This window comes from Entelurus aequoreus, linkage group LG20 (genome assembly GCF_033978785.1).
Source record: "Entelurus aequoreus isolate RoL-2023_Sb linkage group LG20, RoL_Eaeq_v1.1, whole genome shotgun sequence".
NCBI classification, from domain to species: domain Eukaryota; kingdom Metazoa; phylum Chordata; class Actinopteri; order Syngnathiformes; family Syngnathidae; genus Entelurus; species Entelurus aequoreus.
This window is the reverse complement of record NC_084750.1, coordinates 22,583,616-22,608,576: the sequence shown is the minus strand read 5'-3', so window position 1 is coordinate 22,608,576 and position 24,961 is coordinate 22,583,616. Positions and strand designations below refer to the sequence as shown.

Genomic DNA, 24,961 nt, shown 5'->3' with positions numbered 1-24,961 from the left:
ATCCTCTCCTTTGTTTCAAATGACATCTCTCGTGTTGGAGCCATGATTCATGTCAATCCACCTGCCGCAACAGCTCTCCAAGGTTTGAACACTCCTTTTTCACTGCAGACTAATACAAAAAATTAATCTGATGCATGTGTTGGCTTTGGAAAGGAACAGTTCGTAATTTTTTTCTCCAAAATTGAGTGATTCCATAATTCTTTCCACTCTGCTTGATCTAAAAATGAAACTCTTACTGACTACCACAATTTATTTTCTTGATTTCTTTTAGTCGCGGGGGGTCGCTGGAGCCTATCTCAGGGACAAGCGATAGAAAATGAATGGCTGGATTTCTTTTAGTTTCTTAAAGCCAGAAAGTTTACATTTTAGATGACTACAGCAGGGACTCAAACTGAAAAATCAAATATATATACCTGTATATAAAATAAAATATATTTTTTCATTTTCCAAAATCAATGCAATATACTGTATAGATTTATTCTAACCTTTAAGTTTGGTCGTCTCAGTCACAAAAATGTTAAAAATAAGTCATATATTAATTTTTTTGATTCAACTCTAGATCAACTTCAGGGCTATCTGTCGATATAAAGTTATTCTCTTTTTTATTTCTCTTTTTTATGCCCTTTTGTCGAAATCCTCTTTTTTTTTTTTTTAATGGCAAAAACACAAAATATGCAATATTTTCCTCCCAAAAAATGTCAAAGGGGAATATTTGATGTGAAGTAATTGGGGCCTTAAATAGATCAATAATTCATAACAATCATTGATTTTAATTAACTATTATTTTTTGAACAATGACAGTTAAAAAAAAAAAATCCCACTATATAAAAGTGTTATACATTTTTTTTATTTTGTATTTTTTACTTTAAACGCTTAAGTGTCTTGATCACAGGTGTCAAACTCAAGGCCCCGGGGTCAAATCCTGCCCGCCACATTTTAAGTGGCCCACAAACGCCTTAAATTATTATGATTTTTTGTTAAATACTTCATTTTTTTACTGAATGCTTTGATTCTTTCAATTGATTTTATTTTATTTTTTTTAATAGTTTTTGTAGAAAGTACCGCGAGCCGTTAAAAAACACCTGCTCTATAGATTAGTGTCATGTCGGCTTTTTTCTACGAATTGAAACAACTGAATGAAGATCTTGCGAGGGGTTGTACTTACCTGTATCTGGGTAAGCCTTACTGCATCCAAAGACAAAGTCAGCTGGGGGGGAGAAAAAGTACGAAAAAATTCTTATTTTATGAAAAAATAGCAATATTAAAGAACAATGTTGAGGAAATAGTGATGACCTGTGTAAGAGGAACTGAGGTCGGGTTCGCTGTGTGACCTTACAAGGCTTCTGCCATCCTTCCTCGCAGCTCGTCGTCGCAGGTACAAGGGCAAACGCTGCGCCGGCGGCCCGCTATTCTGACCCGCACAGGGAGCGGACGGGTCACGGGCAGCGACTTGGTGCAAAGGAGTAGAGGGTCGAACCCGAATGTCTGGGATGGAGCAGCGCGGTTGTGAAGTGGAGCCCCCTATCGCTTCCAGCTGAGAACAGCTTCGAGCCAACGTGGCCTGGCGCCGTAACACCGGAGACCTGGAGGAGCCAACATGGAATATACAGTACATACAGTACAGAATATTATATCAATCATAGTCTGTATGCAAATGATGATTCACTCAACAGTACACCTGCACTAACTCATTTAAAGCCCCAAACTACAAAACCCAAAACCAGTGAAGTTGGCACGTTGTGTAAATGGTAAATAAAAACAGAATACAATGATTTGCAAATCCTTTTCAACTTATATTCAATTGAATAGACTGCAAAGACAAGATATTTATAGTTTGAACTGAGAAACTTGATTTTTTTTTGCAAATAATCATAAACGTAGAATTTAATGGCAGCAACACGTTGCAAAAAAATTGGCACAGGGGCATTTTTACCACTGTGTTACATGGCCTTTCCTTTTAACAACACTCAGTAAACGTTTGGGAACTGAGGAGACACATTTTTGAAGCTTTTCAGGTGGAATTCTTTCCCATTCTTGCTTGATGTAAGTTGTTCAACAGTCCGGGGTCTCCATTATAACACGTGCAGAATGTGGCTTGGCATTGTTTTGCTGAAATAAGCAGGGGCGTCCGTGATAACGTTGCTTGGATGGCAACATATGTTGCTCCAAAACCTGTATGTACCTTTCAGCATTAATGGCGCATTCACAGATGTGTAAGTTACCCATGTCTTGGGCACTAATACACCTCCATACCATCACAGATACTGGCTTTTCAACTTTGCGCCTAGAACAATCCGGATGGTTCTTTTCCTCTTTGGTCCGGAGGACACGACGTCCACAGTTTCCAAAAACAATTTGAAATGTGGACTCGTCAGACCATAGAACACTTTTCCACTTTGTATCAGTCCACCTTAGATGAGCTCAGGCCCAGCGAAGCCGACGGCGTTTCTGGGTGTTGTTGATAAACGGTTTTCGCCTTGCTTTGGAGAGTTTTAACTTGCACTTACAGATGTAGCGACCAACTGTAGTTACTGACAGTGGGTTTCTGAAGTGTTCCTGAGCCCATGTGGTGATATCCTTTACACACTGATGTCGCTTGTTGATGCAGTACAGCCTGAGGGATCGAAGGTCACGGGCTTAGCTGCTTACGTGCAGTGATTTCTCCAGACTCTCTGAACTCTTTGATTGTATTACGGACCGTAGATGGTGAAATCCCTAAATTCCTTGCAATAGCTGGTTGACAAAGGTTAAAGGTAAACTGTTCAACAATTTTCTCACGCATTTGTTGACAAAGTGGTGACCCTCGCCCCATCCTTGTTTGTGAATGACTGAGCATTTCATGGAAGCTGCTTTTATACCCAATCATGGCACCCACCTGTTCCCAATTAGCCTGTTCACCTGTGGGATGTTCCAAATAAGTGTTTGATGAGCATTCCTCAACTTTATCAGTATTTATTGCCACCTTTCCCAACTTCTTTGTCACGTGTTGCTGGCATCAAATTCTAAAGTTAAAGATTATTTGCAAAAAAAAAAAAGTTTATCAGTTTGAACATCAAATATGTTGTCTTTGTAGTGCATTCAACTGAATATGGGTTGAAAAGGATTTGCAAATCATTGTATTCCGTTTATATTTACATCTAACACAATTTCCCAACTCATATGGAAACAGGGTTTGTAGTTATGGATCAGGTTATTATGTAGAAATAATAATGTACATCATTTTTTCCGAGCGATGAGGCAGGATACCATAAACCTTTGCTTCTTCCTGCTCTTTTTCAGATATATTCCTTTTTCTTTTTTTTTTAAGATGACTCTTTGGTTTTAGTAGTACTTGCTTTGTTTGAAATGATCTGGATGGAGATTATTTTTTGATAGAATTGTGTTTAATAAAATCAATGAAAGAATTGGTGGGGGGGGTTTTTACATAACAGAATACATTCAATTAAATTGAAATCATTCTAAATGTTGAAATTAAATAATTGAGGAACTAAATATTATGTATATTTTTAGTAATAAAATTATACTATTATTAAAGAAACTGTGATGTTTATTTTTTGTAAATAAATCCATGTAAATATTGTAAATTAAATCTATGTTAAAATTAAATGTTTGATGAACTAAATACTATATATATTATTATTATTATTATTATTATTATTATTATTACTAAAACACTGATGTTATTCATTTTGTCAATAAATACATGTCAATACTCTATTCAAAATACATTTATGTTAAAATTAAATGTTTGATAAGCTAAATACTATATATATTATTATTATTATTATTAAAACACTGATTTTATTCATTTTTGTCAATAAATACAAGTAAATACTCTATTCAAAATACATTTATGTTAAAATTAAATGTTTGATAAGGTAAATACTATATATATTATTATTATTATTAAAACACTGTGATGTTATTTAATTTTTGTCAATAAATACATGTAAATAGTCTATTCACATTAAATTTATGTTAAAATTAAATGTTTGATAAACCAAATACTATGTATATTATTATTATTTAAAAAACACTGCGATGGTATTTATTTTTTTTATAAATAAATACACATAAATACTCTATTTACATTATATTTATTTTCAAATTAAATGTTTGATAAACTAAATACTATATATATTATTATTATTAAAACACTGTGATGTTATTTATTTTTGTAAATAAATACATGTAAATACTCTAAATTAAATGTTTGTTAAAATTAAATGTTTGATAAACTAAATACTATATATATATTATTATTATTAAAACACTGTTATGTTATTCATTTTTGTACATAAATACACAAATACTCGATTAAATTTATGTTAAAATTAAATGTTTGATAAACCAAATAACTATGTATATTATTATTAAAAAACACTGCAATGCTATTTATTTTTATAAATAATTACACCTAAATACTCTATATTAAATTTATTTAAAAATTAAATGTTTGATAAACTAAACACTATGTATATTGGTTAATATTTTTTGCAAATAAATACATGTAAAAAGTCTTATTTAAATTAAATTTATGTTAAACTAAATGTTTGAAAAACTACATACAACTACATATATTATGAGATGTTATTCATTTTTGTAAATAAATGCATGTAATTACTTTGTCTTGATGATACTGATTTTAAATTTCAATAAAACTTGTGTTGAAATAAATGTTTGATCAACTACATACAACTATATATTGTTAATATTAAAAACAATATGATACGTGATTAATTGAACGATATTGCAGTCTAAAACAGCACACATTTCAGTACAACAAGTATCAAATGATTATAGTTGCATATTACTTAACAGTCTCCAAGGCAGAGAAGCAGTAGAAAGTATCCAGTAACAAACGTGTCCGCATCTTTAAAACAGCACATATTTTCCAACAAACATGTATCAACTAATTATAGTTACATATTACTGAACACATACAAAGTATTGAAGGCAGAAGAGCAGTACAAAGTATCAAGTAACATGTGTCCGCATCATTCAACATCCTGCGTCATGCCCTTAATGTAATGAACTATTGTGTCCACTAGGTGTCGCAAAAACACAAATCAACACTGCACTTCAAAAGCATAAATCTCTCATAAGGTTTTGTGTTTTTCATATCTACTATTTGTTCCCCGAGTAATTTTTACTTGATCAAAAATGTGTGCTATGATTCCTGCTGGTATCCTATTGGATTAATATTGGTATCACTCCAAATATTTAATTTAAATTAAATTAATGTAAATGTTGAAATGAAATGTTTGATAAACTACGTACTGTGTATATTATTATTAAAAACACCGTGATGTGTCATTAATTTTTGTAAATAAATACACATACTTATACTTTAATTTGTATATAATGTAGTCAGTAAAATAAATTACATTTATGTTAAAATTAAATGTTGGATAAACTACATATTATGTATATTATTATTAAAAACACTGATAATCATTTAAAAAAAAAAATACACTTAATACTTTAATTTTTATATAATGTATTAAAATATAAAATTCAATGTATGTTAAAATTAAATGTTTGATAAACTACATACTACCATATATATTATACATTTTTTTAAACAGATATTATTCATTTTTGTAAATAAATACTTGTATTTACACTTTAATTTGTATATACTTTATTTAAATTTCAATAAAACTTTTGTCGGAATAAATGTTTGATAAACTACATATTTTAAATAATACATGTATTTTTATTGGATTAATATTGGTATCGGCACAACACTCAAAAAATTTAATTCAATTGAAATTAATATAAACCTACTGATATTCATTTTTGTAAACAAACACCCATATTATACTTTAATTTGTATATAACGTATTTAAATATAAATGCAATTTGTTGAAATTAAATGTTTGATAAACTAGATACAACCATATATATTATTATTTAAAAAAACAAACAGATATTATTCATTTTTGTAAATAAATACTTGTATTTACACTTTAATTTGTATATACTTTATTTAAATTTCAATAAAACTTTTGTCGGAATAAATGTTTGATAAACTACATATTTTAAATAATACATGTATTTTTATTGGATTAATATTGGTATCGGCACAACACTCAAAAAATTTAATGCAATTGAAATTAATATAAACCTACTGATATTCATTTTTGTAAACAAACACCCATATTATACTTTAATTTGTATACAACGTATTTAAATATAAATGCAATTTGTTGAAATTAAATGTTTGATAAACTAGATACAACCATATATATTATTATTTAAAAAAACAAACAGATATTATTCATTTTATCAAATAAATACATGTATTTTATTTAAATTTCAATAAAACTTCAATAATATTAATTTAAATTTCAATAAAACTTTTGTTGGAATAAATGTTTGATAAACTACATATATTAAATAATACATGTATTTTTTATTAGATTAATAACACTCAAAACATTTAATTCAATTGAAATGAATATAAATGTTGAAAACGACATACTATGTATATTATTATTAAAAAAAATACTGATATTCATTTTTGTAAACAAACACCCTTATTATAATTTAAATTTGTCTATAATGTATTTAAATATAAATTACATTTGTTAAAATGAAATGTTTGATAAACTAGGTACAACCATATATATTATTTATTTATTAAAAAAACAACTAAGATATTGTTAATTTTATTGATTAAATACATGTATTTTATTTAAATGTCAATAAAATTCAATAATAATAATTTACATTTCAATAAAACTTTTGCTGGAATAAATGTTTGATAAAACTATATATATATATTAAAAAATACATTTTTTTTTTTTTTTTTACTATATTTTTAAATCATTATATTTGATTATGTAATTGTACTGATTAAAGATTACTGTTTGTAAATAAATACAATAAATTCAATTGAAATTATAGATATTGTTTGATTGTCTTGTGTATTTTATTCTTGATTAAAAAAATAAATTTAATTCCAGTTTAATACAAAATAATTGGCCAATAATTAAAAACAAATTTTATTTGGTTTGAAAAAAGAAACAAAGTTGTTGCGTCGTAGATGAATCATAGTTTTTTTGCAACAGTGAAAAGTTGAACTAATCCGGTAACGAGGTGAGCTTGTGCAGGTGTACCTGATGACATGACCCTCCGCTCACCTGTACGTGGGGGTCGCAGTGCTCGGCGAAGAGCAAGAGTTGGACCTCTCGCCTCGGAGAAAGCGCCGGGCTCTGGGTCCCCCGGCCAAGGGGCTCTCTGGCGTCTGAGAGTGGGGACAGCGCAGGCTGGGGCGCTCCCCGCCTCCCTCTCCCCCGTCGCTCAGCTCGCTGGCCGCCCTGCTCGTTCTGCCTCCATGGTTTCTCAGCCCCACCTCCAGCAGACACGAGTCCTCGGACGGGGACGAATCATCTGGGATGTCCACGATCTCAGACATTAGCAAAGATCCACTATCCATGGAGACTGGAAAAAAGTTGTTAACTTCATTAAACATTGCTAAGGGTGCACCATCATCATCATCATGTGGAGCTACAATATGCCATTTCGGGAGACACGCACAAGCCGCCGATATGCGCTAGTGGAACCGAAATGCTAACGTTAACATGACACGACTCTGCGAAAGTTAGCTAAAAAAAGTTAGCTAAAAAAAGTTAGCGTTAACATGCTAAAAGTTAGCATATGTCACATACCAAGTTATATGACTGAGGTGTACGGCGGCAAAATTGGCCAAAAAATTAGGCTGAATGTAAAGTACTAGGTTATTTGCAAAGTTAGCTAAAAAAAAGTTAGCTTGCTAACGTTAACATCCTAAAAGTTAGCATATGTCACGTACCAAGTTATATGACTCTGAGGTGTACGGCGGCAAAATTGGCTAAAATAGTTAGGCCTAAAGTAAAGTACTAGGTTACAGGCAAAATTAGCTAAAAAAAAAAAAAAAGTTACCGTGCTAATGTTTACATGCTAAAAGTTAGCATATGTCACGTACCAAGTTATACGACTCTGCAAAGTTAGCTACCAAAATGTTAGCATGCTAACGTTAACATGCTAAAAGTTAGCATACGTCAAATACCAAGTTATATGACTCGTGAGGTGTACGGCAGCAAAATTGGCTAAAAAAGTTAGGCTGAATATAAAGTACTAGGTTATTTGCAAAGTTAGCTAAAAAAAAAAAGTTATCATACTAACGTTAACATCCTAAAAGTTAGCATATGTCACATACCAAGTTATATGACTCTGAGGTGTACAGATGCAAAGTTAGGTAAAAAAAAGTTAGCATGCTAACGTTAACATGCTAAAAGTTAGCATACGTCACATACCAAGTTATATGACTGAGGTGTACGGCAACAAAATTGGCTAAAAAAGTTAGGATGAATGTAAAGTACTAGGTTATATGCAATGTTAGCTAAAAAAAAAGTTAGCATGCTAACGTTAACATGCTAAAAGTTAGCATATGTCACATACCAAGTTATATGACTGAGGTGTGGCAACAAAATTGGCTAAAAAAGTTAGGATGAATGTAAAGTACTAGGTTCTATGCAAAGTTAGCTAAAAAAAAGTTAGCATGCTAACGTTAACATGCTAAAAGTTAGCACATGTCACATACCAAGCATGACGACAGTTAGAATACGACAAATACCAAGTTATATGACTCTGAGGCATACAGATGCAAAGTTAGCTAAACAAAAGTTAGCATGCGAACGTTAACATGCTAAAAGTTGGCATATGTCACATACCAAGTAATATGACTCTGAGGTGTACGGCGGCAAAATTGGCCAAAAAATTAGGCTGAATGTAAAGTACTAGGTTATTTGCAAAGTTAGCTAAAAAAAAAGTTAGCATGCTAATTTTAACATGCTAAAAGTTAGCATACGTTACATACCAAGTTTTATGACTCTGAGGTGTACGGCGGCAAAATTGGCAAAAAATATTAGGCTGAATGTAAAGTACTAGGTTATTTGCAAAGTTAGCTAAAAAAAAGTTAGCTAAAAAAAGTTAGCTTGCTAACGTTAACATCCTAAAAATTAGCATATGTCACATACCAAGTTATATGACTCTGAGGTGTACGGCGGCAAAATTGGCTAAAATAGTTGGGCCTAAAGTAAAGTACTAAGTTACATGCAAAGTTAGCTAAAAAAAAAGTTAGCATGCTAATGTTAACATGCTAAAAGTTAGCATATGTCACATACCAACTTATATGACTCTGAGGTGTACGGCAGTAAAATTGGCTAAAAAAGTTAGGCTGAATATAAAGTACTAGGTTATTTGCAAAGTTAGCTAAAAAAAAAAAGTTATCATGCTAACGTTAACATCCTAAAAGTTAGCATATGTCACATACCAAGTTATATGACTCTGAGGTGTACAGATGCAAAGTTAGGTAAAAAAAAGTTGGCATGCTAACGTTAACATGCTAAATGTTAGCATACGTCGCATACCAAGTTATATGACTCTGAGGTGTACGGCAACAAAATTGGCTAAAAAAGTTAGGATGAATGTAAAGTACTAGGTTGTATGCAATGTTAGCTAAAAAAAAAGTTAGCATGCTAACGTTAACATGCTAAAAGTTAGCATATGTCACATACCAAGTTATATGACTGAGGTGTGGCAACAAAATTGGCTAAAAAAGTTAGGATGAATGTAAAGTACTAGGTTATATGCAAAGTTAGCTAAAAAAAAAGTTAGCACGCTAACGTTAACATGCTAAAAGTTAGCACATGTCACATACCAAGCATGACGACAGTTAGAATGCGACAAATACCAAGTCATATGACTCTGAGGCATACAGATGCAAAGTTAGCTAAACAAAAGTTAGCATGCTAACGTTAACATGCTAAAAGTTGGCATATGTCACATATCAAGTAATATGACTCTGAGGTGTACGGCGGCAAAATTGGCCAAAAAATTAGGCTGAATGTAAAGTACTAGGTTATTTGCAAAGTTAGCTAAAAAAAAGTTAGCATGCTAATTTTAACATGCTAAAAGTTAGCATACGTTACATACCAAGTTTTATGACTCTGAGGTGTACGGCGGCAAAATTGGCAAAAAATATTAGGCTGAATGTAAAGTACTAGGTTATTTGCAAAGTTAGCTAAAAAAAAGTTAGCTAAAAAAAGTTAGCTTGCTAACGTTAACATCCTAAAAATTAGCATATGTCACATACCAAGTTATATGACTCTGAGGTGTACGGCGGCAAAATTGGCTAAAATAGTTGGGCCTAAAGTAAAGTACTAGGTTACATGCAAAGTTAGCTAAAAAAAAAGTTAGCATGCTAATGTTAACATGCTAAAAGTTAGCATATGTCACATACCAACTTATATGACTCTGAGGTGTACGGCGGCAAAATTGGCCAAAAAAAGTTAGGCTGAATGTAAAGTACTAGGTTACATGCAAAGTTAGCTAAAAAAAAGTTAGCACGCTAATGTACGCAAGCTAACAGTTAGCATATTTTAAGTGCCACGGCTGCAAAATATATATATTTTTAAAAAGTTAGCATGCTAACAGTTAACATATGTCAAGTACCACATTACATGGCTCTGAGAAAAAAGTTAGTATGCTAACAGTTAGCATATGTCAACTTCAAAGTTATATGCCTCTGGGGATAACCTTTGCAAAATTTTCAAAAATAAAAGGTAGCATGCTAATGCTATCACTTCTCACCTTCTCCACTGAACGCTGTGGACGTTCCCCTTTCTCCCGATAGCTCAGCACCGTGGTGGTCAAACATTGTTACCTTCATGGTCCAAAAAAATGGTCATCAGCAGCATTCAACATACAATCATGTTTATAACTAGGGCTGTTCCAAACCCGATATCAGACCGATACTCGGTATTAGGGGTCGGATGATATCGCAGGTTAACATATAAATGTTCTCTAATAAGCACACAAGTTTGATTGTTCCTTTTTAGTTAGTCATTTACAAAGAGTTAACATGATAAGCTAAAGGCTACAAAAGCAGCTACACAGCAGCTAAGCGCACAATAGCACACAAGCTATACGTATGTAAAAGGCGTCCTTTGCTTATTTGTCAACATAAACAAGTATCAAATAATTAATGTTGCACATTGTTAGAATAATTGTATCCAAGTTATCACAAAACTTTGTGTTGCATTGAGTTCAGCTCGCCCGGCGAGAGGACAAAAGCTGTCTTTGATCCTACCAAGCAGACGGCTTGTAAAACTCCACTTTGTAGGATGGGAAGCAACATGAAGGTGTTCTGTTTCTTTGATGTATTGTAATCCGCAGAAAGATTTTGTCTTGACCCGAGAACTACAAAGCGGAGAAGAAGCAGGACCAGACTCCCCTCCAGGCGACCTTTTCTTTGAACTGTTTTGTGGCCAAAGGCAGCACCTGTTTACGACCCCCTTCCTTTAGAAACAGCTGTTGCCATGTAATCAGGGAAAGTCCAAATAAAAAGAGGAGGCGTACAATTTTTCGTCAGAGCGTGGTGAGACACGGTACAAGGGTACAGGTGTACGCGCTCTCCTCAATTGAGCCAAATTTAATTCGGTCTCTGTTTAATTCCTTGCTTCTTGTCTTGTTTAATAGATGTCATCAGTGTTTGAACCTGACACATATTACTTACACAAAGCCTCCAAGACTAAAGTATGCGTTATGATTCCTACTGATATCTTATCGGAGTAATATCGGTATCGGCCAACACTCAAAAGTCCAATATCGGTATGGTATCGAGTTGTATCGGACACTCCTACTCACCTGGCTGGCCGCCCTTTGTCCCATCACAGCCTCGTACGGAGGAGGACAGTCAGTCGGGTACAGGGGAACTGGGCTCTCCATGGAGCCGTTGTAAGTGATACTGGACATGACACAAAGATATCAAACAATCATCCTATCCAGGATTTTATAAACCTTCATATTGATTTGCCAGAACATTAGGTACACCTAAATAATCAACAGAAATGACTTCGCATGATCATAAACCTGCAAAGTGGCTGTTATTATAGATAACTAGTTAGAAGGATCTAGGTCGTGCATACTAGTTTTAGATGTTCCATTTATATTGAAAAAGGCGGTGGTTATCATCAATAACTGGCAAGGGGAGTAATCACATTGATTATATAACATGTCAGAGTTCCAAGTACATTGGCATTAGTTTTAGATGTTCTGACTTTTTCTATTGCGAAAGGTGGTGGTTGTCATCAATAACTGGCAGGAAGAGCGATCACATTGATTATATAACATGTCCGAGTTCCATGTGCATTGGCATTAGTTGTAGTTGTTCTGGCAATTTGTATTGCGAAAGGTGGTGGTGGTCATCAATAACTGGCAGGGGGAGTTATCACATTGATTATATAACATGTCAGAGTTCCAAGTACATTGGCATTAGTTTTAGATGTTCTGACTTTTTCTATTGCAAAAGGTGGTGGTGGTCATCAATAATGGTCAGTAGGAGCGATCACATTGATTATAAAACATGTCAGAGTTCCATGTGCATTGGCATTAGTTGTTCTGGCAATTTCTATTGCGAAAGGTGGTGGTTGTCATCAATAACTGGCAGGGTGAGTGATCACATTGATTATATAACATGTCAAAGTTCCATGTGCATTGGCATTAGTTGTAGTTGTTCTGACTATTTTTATTGGGAAACGTGGTGGTTGTCATCAATAACTGGCAAGGGGGACTAATCACATTGATTATATAACATGTCAAAGTTCCATGTGCATTGGCATTAGTTTTACATGTTCTGACAATTTTTATTGTTAAAGGTGGTGGTTGTCATCAATAACCGGCAGGTGGAGCGATCACATTGATTATGTAACACGTCAGAGTTTCAAGTACATTGGCATTAGTTTTATATGGCATTAGTTTTATATGTTCTGACTATTTCTATTGTGAAAGGTGGTGATTATCATTAATACCGGGCAGGGTGAGTGATCACATTGATTTTATAATGTGTCAAAGTTCCATGTGCATTGGCATTAGTTGTAGTTGTTCTATTTTTATTGTGAAAAGTGGTGGTTGTCATCAATAACTGGCAAGGGGGACTAATCACATTGATTATATAACATGTCAAAGTTCCATGTGCATTGGCATTAGTTTTACATGTTCTGACTATTTATATTGTTAAAAGTGGTGGTTGTCATCAATAACTGGCAGGGGGGGTGATCACATTGATTATATAACATGTCAAAGTTCCATGTGCATTGGCATTAGTTGTAGTTGATCTGACTATTTTTATTGTGAAAAGTGGTGGTTGTCATCAATAACTGGCAAGGGGGACTAATCACATTTATTATATAACGTGTCAAAGTTCCATGTGCATTGGCATTAGTTGTAGTTGTTCTGACTATTTTTATTGTGAAAGGTGGTGGTGGTCATCAATAACTGGCAGGGGGAGTTATCACATTGATTATATAACATGTCAGAGTCCCAAGTACATTGGCATTAGTTTTAGATGTTCTGACTTTTTCTATTGCGAAAGGTGGTGGTTGTCATCAATAACTGGCAGGAGGAGCGTTCACATTGATTATATAACATGTCAAAGTTCCATGTGCATTGGCATTAGTTGTAGTTGTTCTGACTATTTTTGTGAAAAGTGGTGGTTGTCATCAATAACTGGCAGGGGAGTGATCACATTGATTATATAACATGTCAGAGTTTCATGTGCATTGGCATTAGTTGTAGTTGTTCTGACTATTTTTGTGAAAAGTGGTGGTTGTCATCAATAACTGGCAGGGGGAGTGATCACATTGATTATATAACATGTCAGAGTTTCATGTGCATTGGCATTAGTTGTAGTTTTTCCTGACAATTTTCATTGTGAAAAGTGGTGGTTGTCATCAATAACTGGCAAGGGGGACTAATCACATAGATTATATAACATGTCAAAGTTCCATGTGCATTGGCATTAGTTTTACATGTTCTGACTATTTATATTGTTAAAGGTGGTGGTTGTCATCAATAACTGGCAGGTGGAGCGATCACATTGATTATATAACACGTCAGAGTTCCATGTGCATTGGCATTAGTTGTAGTTATTCTGACTATTTATATTGTGAAAGGTGGTGATTATCATTAATACCGGGCAGGGTGAGTGATCACATTGATTTTATAATATGTCAAAGTTCCATGTGCATTGGCATTAGTTGTAGTTGTTCTATTTTTATTGTGAAAAGTGGTGGTTGTCATCAATAACTGGCAAGGGGGACTAATCACATTGATTATATAACATGTCAAAGTTCCATGTGCATTGGCATTAGTTTTACATGTTCTGACTATTTATATTGTTAAAAGTGGTGGTTGTCATCAATAACTGGCAGGGGGAGTGATCACATTGATTATATAACATGTCAAAGTTCCATGTGCATTGGCATTAGTTGTAGTTGATCTGACTATTTTTATTGTGAAAAGTGGTGGTTGTCATCAATAACTGGCAAGGGGGACTAATCACATTTATTATATAACGTGTCAAAGTTCCATGTGCATTGGCATTAGTTGTAGTTGTTCTGACTATTTTTATTGTGAAAGGTGGTGGTGGTCATCAATAACTGGCAGGGGGAGTTATCACATTGATTATATAACATGTCAGAGTCCCAAGTACATTGGCATTAGTTTTAGATGTTCTGACTTTTTCTATTGCGAAAGGTGGTGGTTGTCATCAATAATGGGCAGGAGGAGCGATCACATTGATTATATAACATGTCAAAGTTCCATGTGCATTGGCATTAGTTGTAGTTTTTCCTGACAATTTTCATTGTGAAAAGTGGTGGTTGTCATCAATAACTGGCAAGGGGGACTAATCACATTGATTATATAACATGTCAAAGTTCCATGTGCATTGGCATTAGTTGTAGTTGTTCTGACTATTTCTATTGTGAAAGGTGGTGATTATCATTAATACCGGGCAGGGTGAGTGATCACATTGATTTTATAATATGTCAAAGTTCCATGTGCATTGGCATTAGTTGTAGTTGTTCTGACTATTTTTGTGAAAAGTGGTGGTTGTCATCAATAACTGGCAGGGGGAGTGATCACATTGATTATATAACATGTCAAAGTTCCATGTGCATTGGCATTAGTTGTAGTTGTTCTGACTATTTTTATTGTGAAAAGTGGTGGTTGTCATCAATAACTGGCAAGGGGGACTAATCACATTGATTATATAACATGTCAAAGTTCCATGTGCATTGGCATTAGTTGTAGATGTTCAGACTATTTTTGTGAAAAGTGGTGGTTGTCATCAATAAGTGGCAGGGGGAGTGATCACATTGATTATATAACATGTCAGAGTTCCAAGTACATTGGCATTAGTTGTAGTTGTTCTGACTATTTTTGTGAAAAGTGGTGGTTGTCATCAATAAGTAGCAGGGGGAGTGATCACATTGATTATATAACATCTCAGAGTTCCAAGTACATTGGCATTAGTTTTAAATGTTCTGACTATTTCTATTGCAAAAGGTGGTGGTTGTCATCAATAACTGGCAGGAGGAGTGATCACATTGATTATATAACATGTCAGAATTCCATGTGCATTGGCATTAGTTGTAGTTTTTCCTGACAATTTTTATCGTGAAAGGTGGTGGTTGTCATCAATAACTGGCAGGAGGAGCAATCACATTAATTATATAACATGTCAGAGTTCCATGTGCATTGGCATTAGTTGTAGTTTTTCCTGACAATTTTTATCATGAAAGGTGGTGGTTGTCATCAATAACTGGCAGGAGGAGGGATCACATTTATTATATAACATATCAGAGTTCCAAGTACATTGGCATTAGTTATAGTTGTTCTGACTAGTTCTAATGTGAAAGGTGGTGGTTACCGTATTTCCTTGAATTGCCGCCGGGAATATAGTATTCGCCTGCCTAGAATTACAGCCGGGTCAAACTCGTTTCGCAAAATAATTAGCGCATGCTTGGCACTTCCGCCGGGTCAAATATGAGTCATTAAATGACTCCCGCCTCCAGGAGGTAGAGGGCGCTAGTGATCCTTCTTGCGACTACCAGTACTGCAGGAGACAGGTACTGCAGAAGAAGACAACAAGCAGCAAGCATGCAGCAATTGTTTGCTTGCACTTTTAACATGGAGGATTACATATCTAAAATAAAACCGTTTTCTAAACTGGACTTTCAATCGAAGCAGGAGGTAATAATTAAAGGAATATCTCCAGAGACTTTTAAAATTGAAGAAAGATGAGAAAGACTGCCTTTGATCAGAAGCAGCTGCACATGGACCCATCTACAAGTAAAGGTAAGATCATAATAACGTTTTTTTTTATTAAATGTGTTTTTAATGATAAGGTATGCGCCGGAGTGAGAAGAGGTTTTAAAATAATTACAGCATGCTTGCTCATTCCGCATGGTTTTGGTAACCGCAGGAGTGAGAAGAGGTTTTAAATTAATTAGCGCCCCTGCGGCTATTCAAGGAAATACGGTATCTTTAATAACTGAGCGATCACATTCGATATAGAAATAATGTAGATTGTGTTTGTGGTTTTATCGTCCCTAAAAACAAACACCTAAGATTAGTTGCATATTTTCGTCGGCAGGATTGGTGATACAGGTGTACCTAATGAAGTGTCCTCTGATCGCTACCTCTGAGCGTCTGTCTCGGAGCTGCAGGTGTACTCCGGAGGATAATAAGGAGGCGGAGGAATAGGCGGCACAAACTCCTCGAAGTCCATGATGTTGGTCAGGAAGGCGTCCTGAGGCGTGGTGCATTCTGGGTTGACGGAGCGAGAGCGATGCGGCACCAACTGTAGGGGGCATTACACAATGCCGGACATGCACACAATGGAAATAGTGCGTGTGTGCTCACCAGGTGCACCAGGTCCAAGGAGAAGATGTGGATGCTGCAGGTGACCGTGGACAGAGTACAGATGACGGTGGACAGGATGCTGAGACCGCACGCGCTAAACAACAAGTCCTGCAGGCAGAAGCGGTGCTGATTATTAGCCGCCATTTATGCAAGATTTAGATCGCACGCTACCTTTAGTTGGTGTCGAACTGAGTGGCAGTCGGAGTTGAGGTTCAGTACCAGGGTTCCGTCTTCTTTGCTGGAGCAGGACTCGGTGGGCGCGCAGCACACGCAGCGGCCGTTTTCCGCCTACACACGCATGACAGCCACACTGAAGAGATTCCCGGCAATGTTTGGCTGCTCCCAGGGGTGCGTTAGCGCCTTCATACCTGGCAGGTGAGCATGGACTTGACCATCTGCGCGTTCTGACAGGACAACATGGAGCCCGCCAGGCTGAGGATCACGCACACTGCGGACAGCAGCATGAACAGAGACACCTGCACACATATACATATACACATATATATACAGTATATCCATCCACCTTCTTCCGCTTATCCGAGGTCGGGTCGCAGGGGCAGGGACCTAAGCAAAGAAACCCAGACTTCCCTCTCCCCAGCCATTTCGTCCAGCTCCTCCCGGGGATCCCGAGGCGTTCCCAGGCCAGCCGGGAGACATAGTCTCCCAAACGTGTCCTGGGTCTTCCCCGTGGTTTCCTACTGGTCGGACACTTCTCCAGGGACCAGATGCACGAACCACCTCATTTGGTTCCTCCCGATGTGGAGGAGCAGTGGCTTTACTTTGAGCCCCTCCCGGATGACAGAGCTTCTCACCCTACCTCTAAGGGAGAGCCCCGCCACCCGGCGGAGGAAACCGTACCCGTGATCTTGTCCTTGCGGTCATAACCCAAAGCTCATGACCATAGGTGAGGATTGGAACGTAGGTTGACCAGTACATTGAGAGCTTTGCCTTCCGGCTTAGCTCCTTCTTCACCACAACGGACCGATACAGGGTCCGCATTACTGAAGACACCGCACCGATCCGCCTGTCAATCTCACGGTCCACTCTTCCCTCACCCATGAACAAGACTCTGAGGTACCTGAACTCCTCCACTTGGGGCAAGATCTCCTCCCCAACCCGGAGATGGCACTCCACCCTTTACCGGGCGAGAACCATGGACTCTGACTTGGAGGTGCTGATTGTCATCAAAGTCGCTTCACATTCGGCTGCAAACTGATCCAGTGAGAGCTGAAGATCCAGGCCAGATGAAGCCATCGGGACCACATCATCTGCAAAAGCAGAGACCTAATCCTGAAGCCACCAAACCGGATCCCCTCAACGCCCTGACTGCACCTAGAAATTCTGTCCATAAAAGTCATGAACAGATATGTTGACAAAGGGCAGCCTTGGCGGAGAACAACTCCCACTCGAAATGGATCAAAGCAGCGGCTTTACTTTGAGCTCCCACCGGATGACAGAGCTTCTCACCCTATCTCTAAGGGAGAGCCCCACCACCCGACGGAGGAAACTCATTTGGCCGCTTGTACCCGTGATCTTGTCCTTTTGGTCATAACCATATATGAGGTCATGACCATAGGTGAGGATTGGAACGTAGGTTGACCAGTACATTGAGAGCTTTGCCTTCCGGCTTAGCTCCTTCTTCACCACAACGGACCGATACAGGGTCCGCATTACTGAAGACACAGCACCGATCCGCCTGTCAATCTCACAGTCCACTCTTCCCTCACTTGTGAACAAGACCCCGAGGTACTTGAACTCCTCCACTTGGGGCAGGGTCTCCTCCCCAACCCGGAGATGGCACTCCACCCTTTACCAGGCGAGAACCATGGACTCCGAGGTGCTGATTCTCATCCCAGTCGCTTCACATTCGGCTGCGAACTGATCCAGTGAGAGCTGAAGATCTTGGCCAGATGAAGCCATCGGGACCACATCATCTGCAAAAAGCAGAGACCTAATCCTGCAGGCACCAAACCGGATCCCCTCAACACCCTGACTGCACTTAGAAATTCTGTCCATAAAAGTTATGAACAGATATGTTGACAAAGGGCAGCCTTGGCGGAGAACAACTCTCACTGGAAATGGATCAGAATTACCGCCGGCAATGCGAACCAAGCTCTGCCACTGATCATACAGGGAGTGGACCGCCACAATCAGACGGTCCGATACCCCATACTCTCTGGGCACTCCCCACAAGACTTCCTGAGGGACAGACTCGAATGCCTTCTCCAAGTGCACAAAGCACATGTAGACTGGTTGGGCACCCTCAAGGACCCTGCCGAGAGTATAGAGCTGGTCCACAGTTCCACGACCAGGACGAAAACCACACTCCTGAATCCGAGGTTCGACTATCCGGCGTAGCCTCCTCTCCAGTACACCTGAATAGACCTTACCGGGAAGGCTGAGGAGTGTGATCCCACGATCGTTAGAACACACCCTCCGGTTCCCCTTCTTAAAGAGTGGAACCACCACCCCGGTCTGCCAATCCAAAGGTACCGCCCCCGATGTCCACGCGATGCTGCAGAGTCTTGTCAACCAAGACAGCCCCACAGCATCCAGAGCCTTAAGGAACTCTGGGCGGGTCTCATCTACCCCCGGGGCCTTGCCACCGAGCAGCTTTTTAACTACCTCAGCAACCTCAGCCCCAGAAATAGGAGAGCCCACCACAGATTCCCCAAAAAGAAGTTAACCACTTAAAAAGCATAAACACAGTAGCAGCTCGTCCTTCAAGCGCTTTGAGAATAATATAAATGTATATTTAGAAACTTTTATTGATTTATTCATAAACTATTATAGACTTGCGGGATAGACACAAAGTGAGCAATAAACAGAAAAAGCAAAACAACAAGCGTGTTTAGAAATAAGGCTGCCAACATAAACCTATACCGGGGGTCAGCGACCATTTTTAAAAAAGGATCAAAAATGGAAAAAGATGGGGGAAAAATTTTGTTTTAGTATGTTTTTTGTTTGAGGACAAACATGACATAAATTGTTAGAAAGCCCACTGTTTAATATGTTTGTGTGTATGCTTCACTGAAGAGGGTATTTGTTGAACATCGTTTTGTCCTACTAATTTCGACGGTTCCTGAACCCACAGTGTGGACTGTGACGCAACAGTTTGTTTCCATGTAAAATCTTACACTCCTTTGTCTCATTTTGTCCACCAAATGTTTTATGCTTTGCGTGAATGCACAAAAGGTGCACTTTGTTGATGTTATTGACTTGTTGGGAGTGCTAATCAGGCATATTTGGTCAGTGCATGACTGCAAGCTAATCAATGCTAACATGCTATTTAGGCTAGTATGTACATATTGCATCATTATGCCTCATTTGTAGCTATATTTGAGTTCATTCAATATCCTTTACTTTTATCCTCTTTGTATATAATTTAGTTTTGAATGTCTCATGACACATTATCTGTATGTAATATTGGCTGCATTTCAGATAGTTGTTTGTGTGCCATGTTGTTCCAGACCACAGCAAACGTTACCTAGCTTGCAAACGATTGTAATAAATCTATTAAAAGAAGACAGCCTTAACTTGGACACACACATCTATACATTTGGCCATTAAAAGCCAGTAATTTCCAGGATTTATATCACCTTCTGAGTAGCCTCTGATTTACTAATGGTTTACAATGTTGTAAAAATGTGTAGAATAAATATTACATTTCAACATTTCTGTCAACGAAGATTTGCTTCAGCCTGCCATAGTCATTTTGATAGTAGGCTATAACAGCTAATATAGCTTCATTATAACACTTACATACAGCTTTTAATTTTTTGCGGCTCCATACAGATTTGTTTTTTTGTATTTTTGGTCCGATATGGCTCTTTCAACATTTTGGGTTGCCGACCCCTGACCCATACGATTAGTCCCAAAAAATTAGCATTAATTAAGCATTAATCAAGTCTATACGCAGGTTAATTTAACCGTAGAGTTTGAAGCAAATAAATGACGTGCATTCAAGTAAAACATTTTTTTAAATGTTTGTGTATGACGATCAAACAAAATATGGTGATCTTTTTGAAAGTTCATGAAAATGATGACAGCATCGCCATTAATCAAAATTGTGTGATTATTGAGATTTTTTATAAATACTCGTTTGACAGCACTACTTAGGAGCACGATATACAAAACACTTTCACCTACAAAACAAAAATGACTTAAATAATATGAGGAATTCCAGGTTACTGACTACCATGAGCACGTTTTGTAGTGCACAATTTTTGGAAGCGGAGTTTGAAGCATGATACTGATTAGTGTTGTACGGTACACCGTATTAGTATAGTACCGCAATACTAATGAATCATATTCTGTACTATACCGCCTCTGAAAAATACCAGTCCACCCCGTCATCGTCACGTCATGACATTGCTGGTTTATGAGCAGACAAGCGTGTTCGGCAGCGCACACTAATGGAGTACTTACAAGCAGACACAGTGTGTAGACAGAAAAGGGAGAACGGATGCATTTTGGCTTAAAAACTAACGATAAAGTTGAAGTTATAACACTGAAACGCCCTCAGGAAGAGGTGCTTTAAGACATGGCTAGCTAGCTAGTTAGCGGCTAAAGTTCAGCCGCAGTCGGCAGTGTTTTAGCTACTTCTAAATGACTAATCCTCGTCTCCATGGCGACAAATAAAGTTAGTTTCTTACAAGTATCATCCCTGCAGGACGAGGATGTAATGTAAACAAACGTCATTGTAATGATACAAAGTACAGGAGTGTATCTTGTCGATACTACTATGATTACGTCAATATTTTTTGGCATCACAACATCTTCTTTCGGTTTTTTTAAATTTATATTATGTTTATAAAGTCAGGAAATATGTCCCTGGACACATGAGGACTTTGAATATGACCAATGTATGATCCTGTAACTACTTGGTATCAGATTGATACCCAAATTTGTGGTATCATCCAAAACTAATATAAAGTATCCAAACAACAGAATAATAAGTGATTATTACATTTTAACAGAAGTGTAGATAGAACATGTTAAAAGAGAAAGTAAGCAGATATTAAAAGTAACAGATTAATATTTCATTTTCTGGTGCGCTCTAAAGCCCCGAAAATTGGGTAAGTGGATTTTACATTTTTAAATGTTTATCATTGTGGCAATATGGTTGTTAAAGCCACCCCGAACGGTACAAGCGGTAGAAAATGGATGGATGGAGTTAAGGATTTCTGTGATTTCTGATCGTTTATGATGGCACCATAGTGACTTCTGTGTGTGTGGTTGTGTGTTCTAGGGTTGTACGGTATACCGGTATTAGTATAGTACCGCGATACTAATGAATTATTTTCGGTACTATACCCCAACCATCAAAATGTAAACAAATGCCATTGGTGGATCTACACCTGACATCTACTGTAATGATCCCAAGTACAGTAGCGTATCGAGTTGATACTACTATGATACCGTCAATATTTTTTGGCATCACATCTTCTTCTTTCGTTTAAGAAAAATTCATATTATGTTTATAAACTCAGGAAATACGTCCCTGGACTTTGAATATGACCAATGTATGATCCTGTAACGACTTGGTATCGGATTGATACCCAAATTTGTGGTGTCATCCAAAACTAATGTAAAGTATCAAACAACAGAAGAATAAGTGATTATTACATTTTAACAGAAGTGTAGATAGAACATGTTAAAAGAGAAAGTAAGCAGATATTAACAGTAAATGAAAAAGTAGATTAATAATTCATTTTCTACCACTTGTCCTTAATAATGTTGACAAAATAATAGAATGATAAATGACACAATATGTTACTGCATTTGTCAGCAGCTAAATTAGGAGCCTTTGTTTGCTTACTTACTACTAAAAGACAAGTTGTCTTGTATGTTTACTATTTTATCTAAGGACAAAATTGCAATAAGAAAAATATGTTTAATGTATCCTCAGATCTTTTGTTAAAATAAAGCATTTTTTGTGGTCCTCTTTATTTAGAAACGTATCAAAAAGTACCGAAAAGTATCAAAATAATATAAATATTGGCATCGGGACAACAGTAATACTGATAAAGCATTATTATGTTGATATTTATCCAAGAAATGATGGCGTAGCTGCAGATGGTCTGCTGGAAGAAGATACCGTGTCAAAGTCCTCTCCCCAAGGTAAATACTGTACATTATTATCGCATTACTTCTGTACTTGTTTGCACTACATTCTATATGATAGTTTTTCACCACCAATTCTTTATTTAAAAGGTTTAAAATAGAAAAATACACGTTGCATTCCTGCGCTCAGAGGAATGATTTTCCAAGCAGGTGTGTGCATTAACTTTACAAATATAGAATCTATATTTTACATGCAATCTTGCACGGCACCGTATCAATAATTTACAGCTACAAGAGAATCCATCTGCAAGGGAGTAGTGGAGGGGGGGGGGGGGGGGGTGCTCTGCTCGTGAGATTTATTAATAATACAAGACTCCCGCGTGCGGCCTGTCACGTTCAATTGCTGGAAAATAACATAAAATGAGCTGTTGCATAACAGTTTGAGGACGATGGAAAAAAAAAAAAAAAAGTCTTCGCAAAATGATAATGCATTTTTTTTTTTTTTTATTGATCCAAAAGTACGATTTTGTAGCTGCGCAGTAATGGAAAGACCGGAAGCAAACTATACACCGAACATCGACTACTGCATCTCTCCAGGTCACTGGTGTGTGTGTGTGAGTGACAGGAAGAAAAGCTCTGACCCGCTGGATGAGAACTATTTGCTGCCATTTGTTGCTTTGCATGCGCAAATCTCTATATCTGGAATATAAGACGGTAGGGCTGGGTGATAAAATTATTCAGTTCAGTTTTTATGTGGAACTTACATCCGATACAATGTAATGCATCACATGTTTCCACTTGTTTCATTACAGCACGTCCGAAAAGGAGTAGGAAGAAGCAGAGCTTATTTAATTCTACCCCTTTTCATACCATAGCAATTTTATCCCATTTCCTTGTTCTCTGTTTGTAACTAAACAGTGAATAAATAAATAATAAATAAATATACTCTAAGTAAGTAAACAAATATGAAATACATAAATATTAGAGATGTCCGATAATGGCTTTTTTACTGATATCCGATATTCCGATATTGTCCAACTCTTAATTACCGATATCAACCGATACCGATATATACAGTTGTGGAATTAACACATTATTATGCCTAATTTTGTTGTGATGCCCCGCTGGATGCATTAAACAATGTATCAAGGTTTTCCAAAATAAATCAACTCAAGTTATGGAAAAAAATGCCAACATGGCACTGCCATATTTATTATTGAAGTCACAAAGTGCATTATTTTTTTTTAACATGCCTCAAAACAGCAGCTTGGAATTTGGGACATGCTCTCCCTGAGAGAGCATGAGGAGGTTGAGGTGGGCGGGGTTGAGGTGGGGGGAGGGCTGGAGGGGGAAGCGGGGGGTGTATATTGTAGCGTCCCGGAAGAGTTAGTGCTGCAAGGGATTCTGGGTATTTGTTCTGTTGTGTTTATGTTGTGTTACGGTGCGGATGTTCTCCCGAAATATGTTTGTCATTCTTGTTTGGTGTGGGTTCACAGTGTGGCGCATATTTGTAACAGTGTTAAAGTTGTTTATACGGCCACCGTCAGTGAGACCTGTATGGCTGTTGAACAAGGATACCTTGCATTCACTTGTGTGAAAAGCTGTAGATATTATGTGACTGGGTTGGCATGCAAAGGCAGTGCCTTTAAGGTTTATTAGCGCTCTGTCCGTACGTCTGTGTACACAGCGGTGTTTTAAAAAGTCATGAATTTTACTTAATGAAACCGATACCGATAATTATGAAACATATACCGATAATTTCCGATATTACATTTAAAAGCATTTGTCGGCCGATAACATCGGCAGTCCGATATTATCGGACATCCCTAATAAATATTCATTATCATATTTTTTTAAAGGTTCAAGATGATTATCATAATTGTTCTTCTGTGTACTTTGTGAACACTTGTACTTTGAAACTGGATCATATTGGTGCTTTGTTTGATTTCTTTGGTTAATCCATTCCAGAATTTAATTCCACATATGGATATGCTAAAGGTTTTAAGTGTTGTACGTGCATACAAATGTTTTAAATGAGAATTTCCTCTAAGGTTATATTTCTTGTCTTTGGTTGAATTGTTGTACATTCTTGGGTAGCAGGTTATAGTTTGCGTTATACATCATTTTAGCTGTTTGC

General features: G+C 36.8%; 1 protein-coding gene across 1 annotated transcript in view; it reads right to left on the bottom strand.

Annotated features, from left to right (window-relative positions):
- fam189b (family with sequence similarity 189 member B) overlaps positions 1-24,961 on the bottom strand; it is a 42,239-nt gene that overhangs the window by 8,826 nt on the left and 8,452 nt on the right. The window contains exons 3-11 of the mRNA XM_062029640.1: positions 17,127-17,234; positions 16,930-17,046; positions 16,759-16,866; positions 16,536-16,696; positions 11,698-11,797; positions 10,642-10,714; positions 7,149-7,449; positions 1,294-1,583; positions 1,166-1,207 (exon numbers count right to left, since the gene is read on the bottom strand). Of these exons, the coding sequence (XP_061885624.1) occupies positions 1,166-1,207; positions 1,294-1,583; positions 7,149-7,449; positions 10,642-10,714; positions 11,698-11,797; positions 16,536-16,696; positions 16,759-16,866; positions 16,930-17,046; positions 17,127-17,234 (1,300 nt within the window). The remainder of the gene's footprint in view (positions 1-1,165; positions 1,208-1,293; positions 1,584-7,148; positions 7,450-10,641; positions 10,715-11,697; positions 11,798-16,535; positions 16,697-16,758; positions 16,867-16,929; positions 17,047-17,126; positions 17,235-24,961) is intronic.